The sequence below is a fragment of the Camelus ferus genome, chromosome 5, assembly GCF_009834535.1.
Source record: "Camelus ferus isolate YT-003-E chromosome 5, BCGSAC_Cfer_1.0, whole genome shotgun sequence".
Taxonomy (NCBI): domain Eukaryota; kingdom Metazoa; phylum Chordata; class Mammalia; order Artiodactyla; family Camelidae; genus Camelus; species Camelus ferus.
In genome coordinates this window covers 97415994-97439427 of record NC_045700.1, presented here as the reverse complement: position 1 = coordinate 97439427, position 23434 = coordinate 97415994, and the positions used below count along the sequence as shown (strand labels likewise).

General features: G+C 53.5%; 1 protein-coding gene across 3 annotated transcripts; it reads right to left on the bottom strand.

Annotated features, from left to right (window-relative positions):
- Positions 1 to 1465: 1465 nt before the first annotated feature.
- ING5 (inhibitor of growth family member 5) lies at positions 1466 to 21783 on the bottom strand. Of its 3 annotated transcripts, none has more exons than XM_032480796.1 (8): positions 21652 to 21783; positions 16786 to 16857; positions 14611 to 14777; positions 13495 to 13606; positions 13253 to 13343; positions 7006 to 7141; positions 6845 to 6906; positions 1466 to 4867 (listed from the first exon to the last, which is right to left on the bottom strand). In XM_032480796.1, exons 1-8 carry the CDS (start codon positions 21686 to 21688, stop codon positions 4825 to 4827), a joined length of 720 nt encoding a protein of 239 aa, XP_032336687.1. In that variant the 5' UTR covers positions 21689 to 21783; the 3' UTR covers positions 1466 to 4824. The 3 variants fall into 3 exon arrangements, with proteins under 3 accessions (XP_032336687.1, XP_032336688.1, XP_032336686.1); XM_032480795.1 differs by having other exon boundaries at positions 4711 to 4867; positions 13253 to 13346; XM_032480797.1 differs by lacking the exon at positions 16786 to 16857 and having other exon boundaries at positions 13253 to 13346; positions 21652 to 21721.
- Positions 21784 to 23434: the final 1651 nt, after the last annotated feature.

Below are 23434 nucleotides of genomic sequence, written 5' to 3'. Positions count from 1 at the left end.
CCGTTGCCCCCATCCCCTGGCTTGGGGGTGGTAGCTGCTTCCTCCAATTATTCCTTTAGCTCAGTGCTCCCTTTTTGCTTTTTCAGCGCTGAAATATGCTAAATTACATAGTTACAATAATGAACAGGGTCTTCTACTTTGCTGACTGAGGAGGCAGCTGGTACCCAGAGTAGAATCACCTTCCCCCTGCTCCCACATGTCCCACTGAGGCAGCTCAAATTCCATGTGTCCTCGGGGAGGCAGGCAGGAGGGATGCCTCTTGGGTTGCTGAGATGAGGAAGATCCAGGCCCCGAGGACTGCAGGGAGCAACAGTGTGTAGAGAACCCTGGTCTCGACCACAGAGGTGTGCTGGTGGCTCTGCCAAGTAGGACAGCGAGTGCACAGGAGAACCAGTGCTGGCCAGTCAGTGGCTACAGGCACGTACCCAGAGACCATGGTTTGCTCTGGTCACACTGCCTTACCTGGAGCAGCAACGCAAATGGAGGCACCACCTCCACTTCAATAAACCATGTTCCTGAAGATATACCCACCTTTTTCACAGGTGAATTAACGGTGCTGTGTCAGAAAACACACTGCTGCATCTTCCTGTCAAGGATGCGTTTTGCCTTGGGATGACTGTGCTGGCAGGGAGAGGATGCTGCGGAGACATCCACTCGGCCCTTCCTTTTGGGATAGCCTTGTTCCTCAGTCTACCGTGGGCATCCTGCCAGCTGTCCAGTCTGCCCATTTCAGTGACACAGTCAGGCACTGAGAAGGAAACCGCGGAGGGGCCCGTGGAGCCTTGCAGACAAATGTTGCCTAATCACACCTGATCGCTGCAGGCCCTCACGCTGACCTGTAGACCAGCGGCATCCTGGGCCTCTGGGGGTTAGCAACAATTCAGAACCAATGCAAATTACCACCCTGCCCCCCAAAAGGCTGGTGTCTCCTACTCCCAGTCACCCCAACAAATGGCGGCTGTCACCCCTGGAGCGCTCAGAGGAAGACACGGGGGCAGCATCACTGTCCTTCCTCCAGAATCACAGCCCAGCAAGAACTCGGGGCAGCGAACCCATCTTCACCTGGAAAATCGGTGCAGGCTGTGCCTCTCACTGTGGGGACCAAGTTGGGTTCCTGGACCCTGACTGTTTAACACTCCTCAAGGAACCGTCCTGAGAACTATTTAGTCCCCACAGGGACCTTGGCACCTACACAGCCTGCAGGGCAAGCTTCTGCCCCAGAGAAAGCCACTTATGTCTCTATAAAGCAACCAAGCCCTCTCTAAGCACACATCTTTCTTGTGAGCTTGGGGACCAGCTTCTAAGGCCATGACATATCTGAGGCCCAGAGCTGTCACCTGTCCGAGGTGAGGCCCGGGGTCCTGCCCAGGCCCGTGGCGGTGACACAAGTCTCCCCCTCGGAATTCAACGTGGGATAGGCTTCTCCTCTCTGGACACACCACTGAAGTTGTATCATTTCCCAAAACAAAACATTCTTGAATGTTTGTTCCAAAAAATACTTTATTCATTAAAACAATATATCCATCATCTATAACATGATCCAAAAATACAGATATACATCTTTACATTATTTAATAAAAAGATTTACAATATTATCTTTCCTTTACAAAGAGGACATAGATAATAATTCCTTGAAAATAAAATGTAACATTCATGTTAAAGCTGCATCATCTTTTTGGATGAAACGTGGTAAGGTGAACACCACAAATGCATATGGAGGAAGAAAGAAACTTCACAGAACTCTCTCCTGAACGAGAACATTTTTCCTAGGCTTCCCATTTTAAAACTCCTCTCAGCACAGGTAATGAAGACCAACCACTCTTCGCTAAAAATTGAGGAAAGCCTTAAATCCCACATAAGTGTCCACATCCCGCAATGGGCAGACCCTGGCCGTGGCCGCGTGGGGAAGCTGCTCTTTGGACAGTGATATTGCTCGAAGCGGTCTGTGCCGAGGGCTGCCGGTGAAGAGGCAGACTGCAGCGTGGCCATCTGCGACAGGACCAACACAGTGGGCCGTTGTCCCACACATCCCTGCAAACCCCCCCTGTCACTGGTGCATGCGGTGGCGTCCAGGGTTTGCCACCCTGGGCAGTCCGGAAGCCTCTGCTCCCATGGCTCTGCCCAGGACCAGTTTCAGGTCCACTTGCCTGGGGCCCAGCCTGCAGGGTGGGGAGCATCACACAGCTCCGTATGTGCATCCCAACCAAGAGCTCTGACAGCACAGCCACAGAGGTGGGGGCTCAGTTTAACAAGCTGGTCTTACTAGTGCAGCATGTGTTTTCCTGTGGGAAACTAGAGGATGTTTCTCAAACTGCTGACTGATAAGGCAGCATCGAGAACAAGGAAAAGGATCCTGCTTCTCCCCTGCACAAGAAACGTCTTCCCCTACAAGTAAACCCAGGGCCCCGCGGGGCTGAGAGTGATCCCCTGGGCCCGGCCCAGCCCTCCCATCAGCTCCATGGGGGATAGGTAGGCTCCAGCACCGCCCCCAGGGTCAGATCTGGGGCCCAGCGAGCATGCTCAGTGTGTGAGCTGAATCACCCAGGTCAAGGGTGGCCGGGCCCGGTGGCACAATCCTCGGACAGTGCAGTCACCATGGGCTGCAGCTGACCCCACCAGCCGGGGTCAGGCCAGGTGGCAGGACGCTATCTCACGACCACACAGCCTCTTGTGAGCATCCTGCTGACTCGCAGATGCACTAGTGGTCGAGGAAGGCATTCGGTCCTGGTCCAAATGACGCTCCAGGGACTCCTATTCTGCTCACGTTTTACGTTTTCTCCAAAGCTATACGCTTATTATTTTGGTGACGTTATTGTAACTGTCAAAGTAAACACCAGAAACACATAAGCACAGAAACTTTAAAAAAAAAAAGGTCCACACATGGGACATGACACAGTGATGAGCAGGAGGACACCGTGGAACTTTGAACAAAAACTGAGGACAGAGAAGTCGGCCAGTGTCCCTGGGGAAGCAACCAATGGAAACCAGGTGACAATCAGCACTTAATCACCCACCAGCAAACACCGTTGTTTCCCCACGATGGCAGTGGGTGTGAAGCATTCAAAGGTGATGTGCAAATGTTAACTCAGCTTCTCAAGAATCATCACACACTCGCTGTACTTACCTATCTTCTCCACAAAAACTGGTAAACGAGTGAAGGAAAGATTATTCCCACAATTTATTCCCCACAGTCTTTAAACAGCTGTGTTAAGAAATGCTAAGTCACTAAACGCAAACACCCCAGGTTTCCGGCTGAGGCCCCCCTTCTCCAGAGCAGCAGGGAGGCATTGGTTCTGAGAAAGCAGCTGGCCTGGGGACCCTCCACCCAACCACCCAGCCCAGCTGGAGGGGCCACACAGATGACTGACCCTGCCCCGGTCACTCAGTCAGCTCGCTCAGGGCAGGACCGCAGTCCGGACTGTCACAGGCGAGACTCCAGCAGACCCGGGCTGCCGCGATGCCCCCCTCACTGGCCAAACAGTAGCTGCTCTGCAGGGAGCAGCCCACTGGGGATACAGCTTGCTTCACAGGTTCCCCTCTGCTTTATTTCCTCTCCTTAGTGAAATATTAGAAAAAAGGAGGAAAATCTACAGTAACAAGACTGTCAGGAGGAGGCAGGTGTGTCCTTCCAGACCACCCTCCTCATGACAAAAATGAGGTTCTCAGTTGGGAATTTCAGTCCCAAGTCCATCTCGTGGCCTCTGGCATGAAGACAAAGGTAGGTTTCGCTCTTCCCTCTGGCATGAAGACAAAGGTGGGTTTCGCTTCTCACCTCTGCAGACCCCGCTGGAGGGCCTCGGGGTCCATGGACACGCTCAGAAGTCACTCTTTATGTACAATCACAAACGGATCTCAACACACCAAATGTATGCAATTTCCCCCAACTCTGAGCAAAAAGACCATTCAAACTCGGTTTGGTGAATGCTGATTAGAAAGAAAGTACACCCCAGTTTCCCAGCTTCGCCCCAGAACGGCTGCCACGGCACAAGAAACTCACAAATCACACCACATAATCGCCGTCCCTTGCTCTAGGCTGCTGATGTGGCGCACAACGTAAACAGGTTTCAAATTGGCTCCAAGCGGCCTGGACTCACTTCACACACAGACCACTATCTTCTACCTCCATGCAATCACGATAACTTCATCTTCACAGTAAAACGTCAGGAATTCCCAGAGAAATGGAACGTCAGTCGTCTGTGAGGCTGTCTCCTATCGGCACTGGTCATAGTAACCGACAGCCCGTGTGCCAACAAAGAGCCGTTTACTCCAGAAAGTCAGCCCCTCACGGAGGGAACTGGGAGTCCAGACAGAAAGGCAGTGCACAGCGAGGTGGAGACCCCCACCCAGGAGGGCCGGCCCTGCCCAGGCGGGTCACAGCTTCTGGATCCCACACGCCCGCGCCTGGGCGAGGGTCAGGTGTGTGTGCGGGGGCGCCAGAGCTGCTGCAGAGTGGCCCCAGGAGACTCAAGACGGACGATGGGCGGCTCACAGCTCCGGCTGCAAAATGATGGCAGTGTTCCCGGGCCTGCGTGCCCACATGAGGCCCAGGGCTGCCCGGTGCCACCGTCATGCCCAGTGCTGGGGGTCTGTACAAAAAATTACGAGAGTGAAGTCACTGTGGCAAGTCCCATGAGATCGCTCCTCTGCGCAGACAGGGCTCAGGTGGACTCTTGTTTGTTTCAGGAAATATCCGGAATTACAACTGGCCACTGACTTATTAAATATCATTCAAAATAAGGTAGTTTTAAAACGAAGGTAAAATATTGCAACATGAATGAAGGAATATATTAACTTGCTCTTCTGGTCCGGATGTCAGCCTCCCCCTTACTTCTTCTTCCTCCTCTCCTGGACGCACCGTGGGCAGAACCTGTGACGAGAAAGGCATAGCGGTGGGTCCTCTCCACCAGACATTTCCCCGGCATCTCCCAGGATGGCTGGACACTGGTGAAGCCACACCAGAAGAGAGGCCCACAAACACAGGGAATGCGGCTCTCCCGTCGGGGAAAGTCTCTGGTGCGGTTGCTCTGTCTGGCACATCTGTTCTGAAGGTGGTAGATAAGGCGCAAATCGATGAACAAAATGGGGTTGCTCACAAGCATCCCTCTCGGCCAAGTTCATCAGCCTCCCCTGCGCGATGACATGGCTACCTGATCAAAGGAGACAGGGCCAGTGCAGCCCGTGCCCTGGAGGTGCTGATGGCCAGGTAATGGTGGGGGGTGGCCAGGCACCTAACCAGGTTGGCGTGCGGACTTCCGGCCCAGCCCTGCAGCGGCTGAGTGGGCCCTGGAGTCAGCACGATTAACAAGGGTAACAAGTGCTCCCCAGTGACCCTGGGCAAGCAGGTTCCAGAGTCTGAGACACAGGCAGGGGCTGCTCTTGGTCACTCCTGGGCCACAGCAGCCCCAGGAACACAGGGGCCGTCCTGCTGCTTTCCACCTCTGCCCTCCCGAGTGCATGGGGCAGGAGGCAACATGTGATGGAGCTGCCCAGGCCCCAGGCCAGTGAGTGAGCACATCCCTGCCAGCCCCAGGGGGAGCGATGCTGCCTGGCAGTGCCCACAGGCAGGCCCCCAGGCACGGGCTCAGACCCTCGGGAAAAGCCTGCCCTCTGTGGCCTCTGAAGGGACCACCATGAACATGAGTGGGGGCAGGGGTGGCGCCCCAGGCTGGCTCCCCTCTGCATGACCTGCCCTGTCCTCAGCACACATGGTAGGAGCCCCGCCTGCACAGCCCCTCATGTCCCAGAAAGAAACCATTTTCCAACGCCTGCCAGAGTCTTCCACCCAGAAGCCCTGCAAAGAACTCTTAACTTGCCGTGTCCAAGGACACCCTCCCTGCCTCCTGCCCAGCCAGCCCACACATCCCTTCTCGGGGTGTCTGAGCTTGCCCGTGGGCTGCCAGCTCCACCTGCACCCTGCCCTGGGTTCCTGCACCCACGGCCGTGGGGAACCCTTGAGCTGCCACGCCCCGCAAGCCCCTGGCATCCTGGTGCAGAGGGAGCACCCTTGGGGTTGAGACCACACGTGGCTCCAGAACAGGCGAGCACCTGGCCTCTCCTGTCATCCACTGAAAACCCAGATAACGCAGATTGCCCCTCAGGGTTTCTAACATCCCTCTGCCCCGACATGAGCCTCGTGACAGGGAAACTGGGCACTCCACACAGAAACACAGAGGGCAGCGTTTCCAGGATGTCACTTTAGCTTGGGCAAACAAACCCAGGTATTTATTTACATGAGAGCAGCCACTGTGCATGGAACATGACTGCAAGGACGGAGAAAACAAATGGAAAGCCCTTCAGCAGCGCACGCGGGACCTGTGCGTGGGTGAGACCCCCCCCACTCCTGGGTGAGACCCCCCCCACTCCTGGGTGAGACCCCCCCCCACTCCTGGGTGAGACCCCCCCCCACTCCTGGGTGAGACCCCTGCTCCTCTTCTTTGTCCCTCTCCAGTCTCCCGGGGGAGGAACCCCTCGCTCCTCACTTGTATGTGAGACAACCTCTCCCTCCCTCAAGTCGGAGCGGCCCTCGTTCAAGGGAGCACACGTGGAAGCACAGCGACCCTGAACCACGCGGGCTGGGGCACCACCCCCTGTATGACTCGCAGTCAGCCGTCCACCACACCCACGGGTCCTCTGTGTCCATGTTCCACATCCACAGACTCACCCCTGCGGATCATGGAGTAAGTACCACGTTCACCAGACAGGACCCGCACGAGTGGACTTGCACAGGTCAAACCGTGTTGTTCCAGGGTCAACCATGTTATGCAAACATTAAAGAGGCAACCCCCGGTGAGATAGGCGAGGTCCCCCGGGAAGCAGGACCCACCCCGCTGGCACCCATACTGACCATTTTCCCTTGGGCTTCGTGGTCAGGTCCACACAGGCAAAGTGAAACCACTCAATGGGACACTGCAAGGCGAAGGGGGGGGCCGTCAGCACGCTGCACGCTCCATGGACGCCCACCCGCCCCGTGCAACACTACCCGCGGCCTGGCGGCCTGACACTCACGTCCGGGTTGTCACAGCCAATCATCTCCCCATAGGACACCTGGTGGCACAGGCAGTAGGTGGGCTCGTTCGGGTCCACGGGCATGTCCAGCACGTCAGAGGGATGCACGGACAGGATGGTGTCGCTGAACTCGGACCTGCAGATAGACGAGGGCAGGGTCACCCGACAGCCAGGCAAAGACATGTCAGGAAGGCGTCTGCGAGGTGTGAAGGGGAAGCACTCACATGTACCATCCGGTCCTGTCTCCACACCTGGGCAGGACCCATGCTCATCCAGTACCCCCACCTGGGGCAGGAACCATGCCCATCCCGCCCCTCTGCCTGCACCAGACCTGCTCCCTGCCCCCCTGCCCCCACTATTACCACCCACAGTGGACACCTGGCAACATCTGAGAACCCCCCGATCCCATCCAATTGGTCCAGGTGTCTGAATGGCCCTGCCTTTGCAGCTCACCCTGTACCTGCCCCCTCAACAAGAACAGCCAGTGTATCCCCACCAGAACCTTCAGCCCAAAACCCACGAAGGCCTGGCTCCCCACACCTTCCCCGGAGCTCTAATCTCAGGAGCCCACCACCACCCACCAGCTGCCCATTGCCCAGGGAGTCACTTCTGATGGCACGCTGCCTTCATCTGCGCCCCCACCTGCCCCAGGAAACAGGCCTGTGGCCCCGGCACCCCTGCAGTCCCCCTGGTCTCTGCCCAGCAGCCCAGCTGGAACCTCGCGCTGCCCAGACCCCCTCCAGCTGCTGCCCACAGCCCTGCAGCCAAGCCGGCAGGAGACGGAGGGGTGTCGCCTGTGTTAAGGGAGGGGACTCGGGGGATTCACTCTCTCACATGAAAACCGGCAAGCAGCAGCCTGGCAGGCAGACAGCACATCCCCACCAAATAAGAAAATCCTCCCTCCGTCACCCTCAACACCCGGAATGCGTGCACATGTTCAAACACACGTCTGCCACACAAATCCAGCAGGCTGCAGGAGGACCGAGGCAAAGGGAAGCTAAGACGCACTGGCAGGCCAGGCAGCTTCAGCCTACTGACCAGGGTGAAACGAAGGAAATCTGGCCCCACAGGAGTCCCTGCTCACCCCTCTCCTGTCCACCGTCTGGAAACATCCTGTGCCTCTGCCGCCTGCAGGTCTGCCCAGGACCATCCCCAGACCAGCTCACAGCGTGTGTGCTGTCTCTCTGTCTCTCGGTCTCTCCCTCCGTCTCTGTCTGTCTCTTGTCTCTCCATCTCTGTCTGTCCCTCCGTCTGTCTGTCTCTCTGTCTCTGTCTGTCTATCTCTGTCTCTGTCTCTGTCTCTGTCTCTCTCTGCCTCTGTCACTCCTCTTTGTCACAACTGTGTGTTACTGGCTCAGTGCACTGTTTGCAAAGCTTGCTCAAACTTCACACCTTGAGCTGCCGCCTGACCTGCACCCTGGTCACCGGGGTTCACAGACCCTAGCCGGATGCAGTGGCAGCAGGAGAGGCTGGAGGGGTGGAGGGGATGGCCTGGAAAGGGCCCCTCACCAGCAAGGGGGCCTGGGGATCCTGCAGTCTTGCTTGGAGGGGCCTGCAGGTTGGGAGGGTGGTGGGCCCACTGCTACCCCTGGAGGGAAGCAATCAGGGGGTCACAGGGAGGCCAGGCCCACAAGGGCCTTCCCTGTTTGGGGAGTCCGTCCCTTGGGCAGCCCAGGGCGACCCCGCAGTCAGCACTGCTGCCCCCTTGCTCTGGCCCTACAGGACACCAGTGGTGTCCACTGAGCCAATTCCCCTGGATGAGGTGGGCACCCTTCACCAGTCAGTGCCAAGGAGCCCCTCCCACGCCCGAGCCCCACCCTGGGCTTCCCAGGACCCTCATCACATGGCCCCTGGCAGAGGGGGCCCGCTCACCCGAGTTCAGGGACGCCAGGAGCTATGGAGGAACTGCCCCCGCGTCCACACGCAGGTCCCACCTGGCCATAGAGCAGCCCGCCAGGCAGGTGCTGATGTGGCCTCAGCCACAGACACCCGAGGCCATGCACATGCCACTCCCGGCCACCCTCCCCACCGGGCCCCGGTCCCTCTGAGGGTCCCCGGGGTGAGAACAGCTGCCCTTCCCCAGAGACGGCTGGCCGTACAGAAAGGGGCAGGGAGATGTGGAAACCTCCTGCCACTACCAGGTGGAACCAAACCCCACATGTCGCTAAAACCAGATTCTAAAGACCTGAGAAAGCTGTGGCGTGACAGGAGCCGGCTGCCTGAGGGCTGAGGGGGCAGGGCACCTGTCCCCTGAGCTCAGCAGAGGGGTGGCTGCCCACCGGGGACCTTCACACCCGGTGGCCGGGACACCCCATTCCACTTACTGAGGCCGGGGTGGCGCAGGCCTGCAGGGTGACAGAAGGGCAGCGAGACCCCTCCACCCAGCCCTCCCCTCCAGCCCTGGCAACGGGGCAGAAAGGAAAGCTGAGCATCACCCATGGACAGCCATTCAGGTAGCAAAACACACGTGCTGGGTCCTCCACCAAGAGCTGGGGATGGCTTCCCCTCACCGCCGACTCCCAGCTCCCACCCGCGCAGCTTGCCGGGAACAAGGACAGGGAAACTCTCTCTAAGGAAGAGCAAAGATGCTGCTCCTGGGCCCCTCTGAGGCCAGACAATGAGAAAGCCACGTGACGGGAGAAAAGCGGGAAAATGGGAGTGAAAATCAAGAGAAAAGCCGGCTGACAGCAGATGCACAGGAGACCCAGAGGGTAAAGCCAGCAGACAAGGGCTATGAGTACCTGTTATAAAGAAAATGTAAATACGATGGATGCGAACATGGGAAATTTTCAAAAAGGAATCAAAATCAGGTCAGAAGGGTGTAGCTCAGTGGCGAAGCACATGCTTGGCCTGCACGAGGGCCTGGGTTCAGTCCCCAGTCCCTCCATCAAAATATAAATAAATAAACCTAAATACCTCGCCCCAGAAAATAAATAATTTTTAAAAACTTCCCCCAAAAAGCTATTTTAAATAGATATATTCAAAGATATAGAGGAAAATACGAATGAGAAATGGCAGGTATAAAAAAAGAAATAGACCTTGAAAAGAGAATCTGTTAAATAAAAGAGTCTCTAAAGAAGATTAAGATTAAATTAAACACCAAGAAATACATGAAGATAAAACAATAGATACTACCCAAACTGAAGCACAGAAAGAAAACGTGTGGCCAGAAAATAAGCAGAGCCTCGGCGCCTGGCATCCCATTAAGGAGAAAGGAGACCAGGAAAAAAAACTGAAAAACTGAAAACTTCCCAAATTTGACGGAAACTATAAACTAACAGTTCCCAGAAGCTCAATGAGCTCCAACCAGAATACACAGAAAACTTACAGCAGGACTCATCATAATTAAGTTGTGAAAAATTGTTACTCAATGGAAATCTTAGAAGCAGCAAAAATAAAGCCACTTACATACAGAATGACAAAGATAACAATTCTCACGAATTTCTCATCAGTATCAATGCAACATGGGCCAAAAAAGGACATCTGTAGTGATGAAAGAAAAAAAGTCAACCTACCATTCTACATCCAACAAAAATATCCTTCAAAAATGGAGGTAAAATAAAGACATTTTCAGAGAAACAAAAACAGAAAATTCATCACCACCAGCAGGCCCAAACTGTAAAAAATGTTAAAGAAAGTTCTTCAGGCAGAAGAGAAAAGACGCGAGCTGGAAATCTGCATCCATGTAAAGTGAAGGGCACTGGACATGTCAAGACATGGAGCGACGATAAAACACTTCTCGTATTTAAAATCTGTTTAAAACAATCCGCGGTTCAGACTGAAAGTGTAACAGCATACTGGGAGGCTTACACCAGATGTGGAAGTGGCAGTTTGGTAACAGTACACAGGACAGGAGGCAGGAAACCAAAGAACACACGCAGGCTCTGACACCAAACGTGAGCAGTGCAGTATTATTTGAAGTTCACTGCGGTAAGTTAATAAAACAAGGTGTACACAACAGAACAGTCCTTAAAACCGAATACTGAAAAAATGTGTGATTAATCCAAAAGAAGACAGGAAAAGAACAGGTGGGAGAGAGACAGCTAACACAAGGCAGTAATTTCAGCCCAACCACATCACTAATCATGTTAAATCTGAACAGTCCAAACGTTGCGATGAAAAGACAAGAAATTGTCAGACTAGATAAAAAAGCAAGACAACTATGTGCTGCCTTCAAGAAGCTCAGTCTAAATACAACACAACGTGGTGAAAGCAGAAGAATGAAACAGGGGAGAGACAGCACGTGCAAACTTACCATACAGCGCCTGGAATGGCTACAGGCGTGTCAGACAAAGCAGACCTCAAGACAAAGAAGGTTTCGAGGACTAAACGGATAATCACAATAAAGGGGCCAGTTATTTTTAAAAAACCTAAACGTGTTATGTACCACCAAACAACAGAGCTTCAAAACACAGGGAGCAGGCCGACAAGCAGCGAGGACAAACCGACACCCACGACTTAAGACGGGGAATCCAACCTTCCTCGCAGTCATTCAGAGAACCAGGAGACAGGCTACCAGTAGGACACGGAAACCCTGGACGGCACCGTCTACCAGCTGTCCAACGGACACCTACCCGCACTCCTTCCAAGCCCACGCGGAACAGTCAGAAGACAGACCGTTCACCATACATGAATCTTAGTCCCTCTCACATGATTTCAGTTATAGAATGTTCTCTGATCACAGCAGAATTAAATTAGGAAGCTACCTGGGCAATCTCAAACTATCTGGAAGCTGAGAAACATACTTCTTACGTAAGCTACAGGTCAAAGAAAAGCCACAGAAGAAAATTTTAAACATTTTGAATGGAAAAAAAATTAAAACACAACATCAAAATCTGTGGGATGGAGCTAAAATAGTAATTAAAAGAAAACCTGTAGCTTTAAATATTTATATAAGAAAAGAAGGTATGAAAATCAATAACCTAAGCTATTTCCACCTTAAAAAGCTAGACAAAGGAAAGCAGAGTGAATCCAATTAAGCAGCAGGAAAGAATTACTAAAGATATGAACGAAAGGAAAACAAACAATAGAAAAAAATAAAAATTAAGAGAGCCAACAGCTAGTTTTCCGAAAAGACCACGGCAAATGAGAGAAGACGTAAAGCACCAACATCGGGTCTGAGAGTGATCGTCAGGGCAGACTCCGCTTCAGAAGGGTAATAACATAACATCACGAATAAATGATGCCAATAAATCTGACAACTTACAGGAAACAACAAATTCCTTGAAAAATATAGATTACCAGAACTGACCCAAGAAGAAATAGAAAGGTGACTAGTTCCGTAACTTTAAAGAAGTTGATACAGCATCAAATTGTATACCTAAATTGAGACCATTTTATTGAAGTTAATTCAAAGGGTTAAAAAACCCAGCAGGTCTCAACTCACTGTCCAAGAATGCACATGGGGGGACAAGACACAAAGAAAGAGTGGAAGTAAACACCCCGTCCATCTGGGGCGTGTGCCTGGGGCCAGGAGGACGCGGTGATTCTGATAGGCCCAGGGAGGGCCCCAGGGCGGTCAGTCCCTGACCCGGCGCCAGTTACAGGTGTGCCTCTGACGCTAAGTCTTCGAACCACATGCTTGTTTTGTGCGGTCATCTGCATCGTGTGCTGCTTTACAAAGTGAAGGTGGGGTTTGGGGCTTTTTTTAAGATGAAAGTTTAAACACCAGGTTTAAGAACCAAAACTTTCCCCTTACTGTGTCAAGAACTAACTCTTCTGAGCCCTCTCTCCCCAGAACTGTGAGACACCTCCACAGAAGCCATCTGGTGTTTCAGCATCTTCTCGGTGGTCTAAACATCACGTCCAGGAGGCCCTGCTACAGTGTCTTGGGGGCTTGGTGGGAGCAAGGGGGGGGTGCTTTAAAGGAAATATTCTGAAGCTTGAGTTCAGTGACACGTATGTTTAATAAATGCATCCCACATTTAATAACGAATAGATCTAAAGTATATTTGTGTGTAAAACCATCAGCAGCCAGCTACTCACTCCGAGAAAGCGGCTTAGCTTGGCTGGAGCCACACTGCCCGGGCCAATCAAGAGGCAAGGCAGCCGGCGGAGAGAAGGGTCTGGAGTCAGAAGGCCGGTCCGCCCGGCGCCCGCAGCTCTGACGCCGGGAGCCGGGAGTCGCGGGGAGGGCCGGCCACCGTGCAGGGGAAGCGGGAGTTAAGCGCCTCCTCGTCCTGAGCCGACGGACCCTGAGAAAATGCTGAGAAGTGCTCTGCAGAAAAAGAGGAAACGCGCCTCTCACCCTCCTTTGTGCTTCTTCTTCTTTGGGGTGTCCTCCTCCGAGGTCCTCCTGCCGCGCCCCCGGGAGCCTCTTTTCTCCTTCTGACCCCGACCTTCTGAAACAAGACAGATCCGACAGTGTTCACAGAAGCCACTGAACACGACTGAGCCAGATGTGGCGTCTGCGGGGTGCCGCGAGCGCACTCCGACACACCACAACCCAGGGCTCACGGCAGCAGCGCGAGGGAAAGTGAGCAGACTTGCTTTTTAGCCCTCGGCCTCCGGAGCTCTCAAAGTCGCTGCCCTCCATCTTGTCCTTCAGGTCAGCTTCAAATCGAGCCAGGTCAGCGTCCAACCTCCGGATGTGTTTGTCCACCTGCACGGAAGGACATGCACAGTGTCAGACAGGACAGCGGATGGCAGGGTCACAAAGGCTCCCGGAGCCGAGCACAGGCCAAGGTCCTGCCCTCGATCAGTCTTGAATTATCAAGCTCCGCTACTGGAAGTGGCCGCAGGGGTCTCTGTCTCCCACACGCTGGGCACGGGGTAGAGCAAACCCTACCCAGGAAGAGCCCTGGGGGTAATGAGGACACAGCTGTGAGACACAACGCAGGTAATGGCACTCGGCGCTGAAGTCTGATTGAGAAAACGTCTAGGTTCCTAAACAGAAGCCAGGACGGCGCTGGGAGGAGGGACAGCGAGCTGACGTCACCCCCACGACTCGTAACAGAGGAGCCACCGTGACAAGGATGTCCCGAGAAACAGCAGCAGCCGGCTCGTGGCCCAGTGGGAGGGGCGAAGACAAGGCGACGAGGACACCCTCGTCGGGAAACAAACCACTATCTTCAGCTCCGTCACGCAGCCAAGAGGAAACATGACCACCCTGGCCACAACTGAGCAAACCTAACTCCTTAGAAAACAGGCTGCTTACTCAAAAGGGTTAGTGCTCTGGGCACCGAATCCCAAACAGAGGCATTAGGTTCTCCTTCTAGAGTGCTCTTGGCCAGATACAGTCAGTTCAGGGTTTCAGACATCACTGTCTGTCTTACTGGGGCGGGGGCTTCACTACACGACCTCGTGTGTATCGCGGGGACAGCAGCCTTGTGCCACCATGTGGGCCCTGAGTGAGGCTGACCTGGGGGGCAAACTCCAGGCCTTTACCTGAGGCTGACAAAAACAAGTGTTTAAAAATATATAAAAATGAACAGTTTCCCGAACGAAATAAACAAGCAAAAAGGGCAGAGAAACAAGGCTGCAGCAAGTCCCCAGGGGAGGGCACCTCCCGTCGGTCCTTTCTCCTCAACCTCGATGCACCCTCCTGAGCGGCTCTGCCCTGGCTACGGGGAAGGGAGGAGTGGCGGCCCCGCCAGCCCCGCTCACCATCTCGTAGGTCTGCATGGCCAGCTGCACCTTGTCGTCACTGTACTCCTTGCACTTGCTGTAGGCGCTCTGGATCTTCTGCAGGTGCTCCACACGCTGGTCCGGGGACAGTGTCTTCACCGTGGAGATGTACTCCGCAGCCAGGAGGTCGATCTCCGCCTTCTTATCTGACAGAGGAACAAGTGACAAGCTAGTCCTGGCGCGATCCCAGGACCCACTCACCCGACTGGAGACTGGTAACACTGACAACACCGATTCCCGCAGAGCAGCATCGGCTCAGACTCCAAGGGCTGCCAGCGGGGCCAGGGGCACAGCCTTCCTGGACACTGTGCAGACACCACGACCTGGGCCACCTGCCCAGGGCAGCCCCAGGTGCAGCTGCTGTCCCAGCAAGGGTTCACCATGCCCTCTGGGGCTCTCCCGAGTCCTTGTTTCAATATTAAATCCTGAGCTCACCTTACCTGGGACGTGGCGCCCCACTCTCAGGCACGTACCCTAAAGACCGAGAGCCAGGACCTGCAGGGAAACGCTTGTAACTACAGAAATTGGGGAACAACCTAAATGTCCAGTCCACAGTGAAACAGATAAACTGTGGTCCGTTCACACAACAGAACGCTACCCAGCAACAAAAAGACACAAGATGGACTACTCCCACCAAAGGGGCCCTGGAGGAGGAAAGAAGACAGGCAAAAAACGCACTACGTGATTCCACTGACGTTAGCGTGGAAACCCTGCTGCAAGTGGACACTCGGGGGCAGGCCTGGGGGAGGGGCTACTCAGGAGAGTCACACACAGGCCCCCAGCGCCAGAGGCTTGTTTCTCATGTGGGGAGAACTTCCCCAGGCGTTATTTGTTAAGTGATCTATAAACATTTATGCTTATTTCTAAATGTAAATGCTCTGTTGCACCATAAAAGAAGTCTCTGCACTGGCCACTCAGGAGGCTGTACCTCAGTGAAAAACCACAGCTGTTACAACCTTGCAAAACACGTGCCCAGCACAGCGAACATAAAATCACCCACACCCACAGAGCCACCACAAAACACAGAACCTCAGGGATCAAGAGAAAAGCCTACAAGCTTCAAACAGGAAAGGGAAAAAAGACCACGCGGACAAAGGGCAAGGAGCCCAACAGCATCAGGCTTCTCAACAGAAACACAGAAGCCAGGAGCCAGCACAGCCACGCCTGCCGCGTTCTAGGGGAAATGACTCCACCAGGCCTGCTACACCCAGCCAAACTACTCACCACTGCTTTGTCAGACACACAACATTGTAAGACATTTACCTTCCCGTGTACCCCCTTTTCAGGAAGCTACCGGAGAAAAGGCTCCTCTGAAACAAAGGTGCAAATCAAGATACAGGGTAGTTACAACCTAGGAAGCAGGGTTCCACAGCAAAGAGGACGGAAGGGAGCACCCAGGAAAAGCCAGGGTGAGGCCTGTGTGGCAGGCCCAGAAAGAGTCAGTCCAGACGGGGCCCCCAAGAGAGGCTCCAGGAAAGGATCTCCGTGGAGAGCAGACACAGAACTGCCAGGTAAGCTGGTGCAGAAGACACACTGAAAATGCCGAAAACAAAACCAACAAGCAAAGCAATTAGGAACTTTGAGAAAAAGTTACTCCAGAAAGGTCACGTAAGCATAGCACATGGTGAGGCTCAGTTGTAAACCACAGACACAGCGGCCCCGAAGGAGACACCATCATGGGGCCACCACCGTTCAAATTCTCTCCGACTACACCCAGGGACAGGGAGGAGGAGGTGGGCTGAGCAGGGCGTGGCTGGAGAGAAATCTTCCTTCTCCATAATAACCGAATAGATAAAGTCTAAAACCAAAAAGAAAGAGAAGAAATAGCAGCAAAACATGATGCTTAGAAATGGGGAGCTGAGCACTAAGAGACCAAGAAGTCCTGCTTAAACTGTGTACACATAGTTTGAAAACAGAAAATCTTTCAGAGGGAAGAAAAGTAGATGAATACACTGACTGCGAGGAGGAGATGGTGGTGACGACGACGTGACTGAAGGTGTGTGAGGATGCAGGGGACAAAGTCTGATTTTAAAGAATCAGCACTCTAAGATTCCACCCAATGCCTGCATTCCCACTGTGGCCCGCCAGGCCCTCGGAAGCCTGGGCCACTGCCTCGAGGCCCAGCTCCGGCTGCACGTTACAGTGGGAACCCACCTTCGGTCCGCTGGTCCAGCTCTCGCATCAGCTGGAAGTTCCTCTGAAGTTCACAGGGAAGGTTCTCGATACCTGAAACAGAGACGTGCAGTCTTAACAGCAGGACAAAAACCTGCCTTCCACACTTGGTACCTCATCTACAAGTGATGGGTCCACTCTGTCTCCTCTTTCTGTTAGGGTCTAGACAGGAGAATTAAGGCATCTGCTTTCAGGGACGCGTCCAGACTCCAAGCAAACGCTGGTAAGAGGCTGACACACTGCACAGTCTGTGAGAAGCTGCAGAAGCTGGAGGTGGACCCCGCCTGACACCAGCTGCCAGCGGACACGGGGCGATGCCTGAATGACTCTTCCACTTAGACCCCGAGCCACTCCCTCACCTGCAGACAGCCCACCGCAGCCCACACGTCCAAAACCCTAAAGTCCTCCTTGCTCTGCCCCTACTTTACTCTGAACTCCGGGGCATTGGGGGGAGCCGACCAGGGCTGCGCTGGAGAGCTGGACACCAGGACAGAAACGCTCTCTCGGAGCCGCCTGACACGGTGGGCGGGCACTGGCCACACGGGGCCACTGAGCCCTGAAACGGGGCTTGATACCACCGAGGAACCAGACTTCTAACTTTATTCAAGTTTATTTAAAATTAAACAAACTGTGCTGCTGATTTCCAGTCAAGCTGGTGGAGCGGTAGAACCAGGAGCTCGCCTCTCCTCACGACTACAACGAAACCACAACTGAATGCTGAACAACAATCGAGAAAAAGGACTGGAGCCTAGCAAAAAAGATCTTCTTCAACTGGAAACACAAAGAGGGAACCACAGCAGGAAGATAGGAGGGGCATGACTGTGATATAACTGGGCCCCATACCCCCTGGGTGGGGGACCCACAAGCTGAAGAATAATTAAGTCACAAAGGCCCTCCCACAGGAGTGAGAGTTCTGAGCCCCACACCAGGCTCCTCAGCCCAGGGTTCCAGTGTTGGGAGGAGGAGGAGACCCCAGGACATCTGGTTTTGAAGGCCAGCAGGGATTAACTCCAGGAGCCCCACGGGACCAGGGAAACAGAGACTTTACTCTCTTGGGAAGTGTACGCAGAATCTCGCACGCGCCAGGCCCAAGGGCAGAGGCATGATTTCACAGGAACCTGGGCCAGGCCTGCCTGCTGGTTTCGGAGGGTCTCCTGGGACATAGGGGACAGCTGCAGCTCACCCAGGGGACATAAAAGCTGGTGGCAGACATTCCAGAGTGTTCATCTACATGAGCTTTCCTGGAGGCTGACATCTTGCTTGGATCACTAGCACCAAGAACTAGGCCCATGCAACAACCCATAGGGAAGCCTCAGGCCAAACAACATACTGGGTGGGAACACAGCCCCACCCATCAGCAGACCTCCTGAGCCACAAACCTAGGCACACCCCTAGGCATGGCCCTATCCACCAGAGGTTCAGGACCAAGCTTCACCCAGCAGTGGGCAGGCACCAGCTCCTCCTGCCAGGAAACCTGCATAAGCCTCTAGTCCAGCCTCATCCACCAGGGGCAGATACCAGAAATAAGAAACCAACAATCCCAAAGCCTCTGGAAGGAATCCACAAACACAGCCCAGACTCTCCACTGGGACCAGTTGGACCCTGGCCCTAGGGTGACAAGAGAGGAGTGTACTACTGGGACACAGAGGACGTCTCCCACTGAGGGCCACTTCTCCAAGGTCAAGAAATGTAACTCACCTACCTAAAAATACAAATAGATAGACAACATGAGGCAGCAGAGGAATATGTCCCAGGCCAAGGCACAAGATAAAATCCCAGAAGAAATAAGTGATGAGGAGACAGGCAATTTATCCAAGAAAGTTGCATAATGATGGCGAAGAAGTTCAGAGAACTCAAGAGGAGCATAGGTCCACAGAGTGAAGTTTTAGCAAAGAGTTGGAAAATATAAAGAAAACCCAAACAGAGTTGAAAAATAAAATCACTGAAATGAATAACACACTAGAAAGAACCAAGAACAGACAAAATGAGGCAGAACGGATCAGTGAGCTAGAAAACAGATTAGTGGAAATCACTACTGCAGAACAGAAAAAAGAAAAAAGAATGAAAAGAAATGAGGATAGTTTAAGAGAACTCTGGGGGAAAAAAACAGAGAGCACTCTGGGACAACATGAAGCACATTAATATTTGCATTATAGGGGTCCCAGAAAAAGAGAGAGAGAAGGGACCTTAGAAAATTTTTGGAGAGATAATAACCGAAAACTTCCCCAACTTGGGAGAGGAAACAGTCACCCAAGTCCAGGAAGCTCAGAGAGTTCCACAAAGGATCAACCCAAAGAGAGACACACCAAGGCACACATTCATCAAATTGACAAAAATTAAGGATGAGAAAATATTAAAATCAGCAAAAGAAAAGCAACAAATAACATACAAAGGAACTCCCATAAGGTTTTCAGCTGATTTTTCAGCAGATGCCCTACAGGCCAGAAGGAAGTGACACGATATATTTAGAGTCATGAAAGGGGGAAACCTACAACCAAGACTACTCTATCCAGCAAGGCTCTCATTCAGATTTGATGGAGAAATCAAAAGCTTCACAGATAAACAACAGCTAAAAGCATTAAGCACCACCAAACCAGCTTTACAGCAAATGTTAAAGGAACTTCTCTAGTCACCAAACCATAAGCAAAGAAAACAAAAAGAAGAAAGTGTGGGGAAGACTTATAAAAGATTACTTTGGCAATTTGGGGTGTCTTATGGTTCCTTATAAATTTTGGAATTGTTTGTTCCAAAACATTGTTGCATTGTTCCAATGCATCTGCAGATTGCTTTGGGTAGTACAGCCGTTTTGATAATGCTGATTCTTCCAATCCAAGAGCACGAGGTATCTTTCCATATCATTTTCAATTTCCTTCATCAATGTTTTTTAGTTTTCAGAGTATAGGTACCCTCCTTGGTTAAGTTTATTTGTAAGTATTCTGTTGTTTTTGATGCAATTGAAATGTTTATGCCAGTTATAAAATTCTGGTTTTTGAAGTGAAAAAAAAAAAAGTGAATGAAGGGCTACAAATGGCAAAATATCTAAAGAAAGAAAAGAACTAAAAAAAAGAAATTAAACAGACGGTGCTGGACAGCACAGGTCGAGGACCCCACCCCACGTTGCTTTCTTGTCTGCACTGCCAGGCTCCTCGTCCAGGGGAACACCCTCATCTACCTGCAGCACCAGGTCAGGCCCCTGCCTGGGCTCTTGCATCCAGTCTTGCCCCCCTCCTCCACAGTTGATCCCTTTGGCACTAAATCTAATCTCACAAGCAGCTGCCTAAAACCCCAGTGCTTCCCTGCCCACCCAGAGTGCGGCCAACTCTCTCGCAGCCTCTAAGCTCACGGCACCCTGCCCATGGTCTCCCCACTGTCCCCCCAGGCTCTCAGAATGGTGTCACCTCTGCAGAATCAAGATCTGCCAGGCTCCTTGGTGGCCTTTAAACGTCTGTGAACTTTTTCAAAGTCTGTCTGCCCCATTTGATAGTCAAGTTCCAGGATAACGGGGGTTATGTCTGAACTCCTAGCACACATCAGGTGCTCAAGGAGTGAGCAGGGGCCCACACAAGACCAAACTCGCGGTCCTCAGGGGGCCCAGAGCGGGCACCAGGACAGAGAAGGGCAAGCGGCAGAACTCCCCTGCAGACACCTGGGCGCAGACCTCCCTAGTGACATCGGCAGGGAAGACCCTCCCCTCACTGTGGTCTCCTGCCCAGGACCCCGTGCTCAGGATGGGCCAGGAGAGTGGAAAAATGGCCAGAACTGGGCAGCCCCTTGGTGAGGGCTGAGTCTTCCCCAGAGCCGGGTTCACGCCCTACTCTCAGCAACTTCAGGTGGGGGTACTGGGCACCCAGGCCGGAGTGACAGTGAATGTCCCCAATGCAGCATGGCTCCAGAGCCACCTGGCCCAACCGCCACCAGCCCTCACCCAGAGTCAGATGGTCAGACCTGGGGGTTTCAAACGGGGGATCTCAACTCTCCTGCGTGTGACCTTGACAAGCTACTTAGCCTCTGCAGGCAGCATCTTCCCCTCTGAAATGTGGGAAATGACCACCTGCTCAGGGGCCCTCCAGAGGGTTCAAGCTGTGCTAAGCCTCAGGATATCAGCCCATTGTGAGGACCATGGCCTCGAACACCCTACCCGGCCCTGTAGGTACCAGCCCCATGTCCCCTGAACAGACAGGTGCCCTAAGAGACCCTCCGCGCCAGCATGCCTTGTAGATGCACAAACTGACACTCGGAAGCGAGTCCCAGGTCACAACACAAGCAGGAACAGAAGCCAGGACCCCCAGGCCCGGGACACCGAAACTCGGCCCAGAGTTCGGGGGCCCAGGGACTCAACGACCCTTGCAGGCCCGCGCGGTTGGACCTGGTCGGGAACCTGGCCCGGGAAGGGGCGGAGCGGGGCCTCGGCGGGGCGGGGCCTGGCCAGGGAGGGCGGGGGCCGAGACGAGAAAGGCGGGGGCAGCCGATGGGGTAGGCGGGGCTAGGCGACGAGGGGCGGGCCCATTGGGGAGTGGGCGGGGCCTGTGGAGAAGTGGGCGACTCCAAACCTGGAAGGGTGGGGCCGGGCGCTCTGGCCCCGCCCCCGCGCCCGCAGGCCCCGCCCCGCCGTGACGCACCTAGAATTGGCGCGGCCGTGACGGCGGGACCCCGCGCCGCGCCCCCTGCGCGCCCCTCCCTCGTGGCCCCGCCCGCCCCGCGCGCGACCCCACCGCCCCCGCCGCCGCCGCACCGCCCCCGCCGCCCCCACGAGCCCCGGGGTTCGCGTGCGGACCCTGGCGCGCGGGGGGCCGCGGCGGGGGCGGCCCGGCGCGGACGGCGGGCCAGGAGGGCGCGGGGGACGCTTACTGTCCAGGTAGTGCTCCAAGTACATGGCGGTCGCCATCTTCGTCCGCGGCCGCGCTCTGGGTCTGCGCGGGCGGCGGCACTGCGAGAGGCGGAGGCGGGGCCGGCCTGGTCACTATTAATGAGCCCCGCGCGCTGATTGGGCGTCGGCCGGGGCGGGGCGCCGTCTGGGCTCGCCCCCTGGCTTCCGGTCGGGGCCGCGCGGCGTCAGTCGGGAGTCGGGTGGAGCAGGTGCCTGGCAGCTGGGAACGCAAGCGGTCGCGGGCCGCGGGGAGCGGCCGAAGCTCCGCTGGCCCCCACCCTTTGCGTCTGGGCGCCGGTGGGGGGGCGGTCGTTTCATCACTGAAAATGCGACTGTAAAGATTGCCCTTCCGGGACTCTTCCCGAAGCCCCAGACGGATATTTAAAAGTGGAAGCACGTTCATTTTTCTGCCAATTTTACCTTCATTGTGAAAACTCAAACTGTACAGAAACTTACAGGTTCATAACCTCTCGAAGGTACAGGACTGTGATTATCTTGCTCACCCTTCAAGCCAAATGTTAGCTTCAATGCAGCCCTTCTGGTCCCATTCAATGCCTGATGTGAAAATGCACACACGCACGCTCGCTTACATGCTTGCATATAACCCACCTTTTCATCGTTTTAAGGAGAAAATATTTTTATTAATAGACTTTATATTTTAGAGCAGTTTTTAGTTTTCAGAAAAATTGAAAAGGAAATACAGAGCTACACACACACACACAGTTTCCCTCAAAGCATTTTCCATTGCTGAGGTACATTTATTACAAGTGATAAAACAATATTGACACATTATTAAGTAAAACCCATAGTTTACGTTAGGATTCATTCTGTGCTGTACAATTATGTTAAGTAGCCACCATTACAGTATCACACAGAATAGTTCCTCTGCCCTAAAAATCCCCTGTACTGCAGTTGTTCCTCCCTCTCCCTGCCCCTCAACACCATCCCGGAACACACTCATCTTTCCACTGTTTTATTTCTGCCTTTCCAGACTGTCATATGGTTGGAATCATGCAGTAGTCCTTCCAGGTGGTTTCTCTCAGTCATACACATTTTAAGTTTCCTCCATTCCTTTTCATGGCTGGATAGCTCATTTCTCCTCCTTTTTGGTGGGGGGAAGGCATTTAGGTTTATTTATTCATTTATTCTTAGAGGAAGTACTGGGGATTGAAACCAGGACCCTGTGCATGCCAAGCATGTGCTCTACCACTGAGCTATACCCTCCTCCCATCAATTCTTAATGCTGAGGAACATTTGTCTCTAGGCACCACAGTTTAGCTAGTCATTCACCTATTGAAGACGTCTTGATTGCTTCCAAGTTTTCTCAATTATGAATGAAGCTGCTATAATCATTCATGTACAGGTTTTTGTGTGGACATAGTTTTTGATTCCTTTGGGTAAATACCGAGAACTGTGATTCCTGGACCATACGGTAAGATGGTTTAGTTTGTTAGAAACTGCCAAACTGTCTTCCAGAATGAGCTGTACCATTTTGCATTCCCACCAGCAGTGAGTGCCTTTCACTCCATATCCTGGCCAGCATTTAGCGTTCTGAGTGTTTTGGATTTTGGCCATGCTAATAGATGTGTAGCAGTATCTCATTTCATTCCAGTTCCCTGATGACATGTGACATTGAGCACCTTTCACCTGCATTTTTGCCATCTGTGTATCTTTTTGGTGAGGTGTCTGTTCAGCTCTTTTGCCCATTTGTTAAACTGAACTGTTGCTTTTCTTAATTGGTGAGTCACACTATCCACTTTTCTA

Coding starts and splice junctions, on each gene's coding strand:
- ING5 (XM_032480795.1), bottom strand. CDS start 21,688: ATGGCGACCGCCATGTACTTGGAGCACTACCTGGACA. Junction 14,778..16,785: donor GCTGGACCAGCGGACCGAAG/GTGGGTTCCCAC, acceptor TTCCTCTGTCAG/ATAAGAAGGCGGAGATCGAC. Junction 13,607..14,610: donor CCATGCAGACCTACGAGATG/GTGAGCGGGGCT, acceptor CCTTCCGTGCAG/GTGGACAAACACATCCGGAG.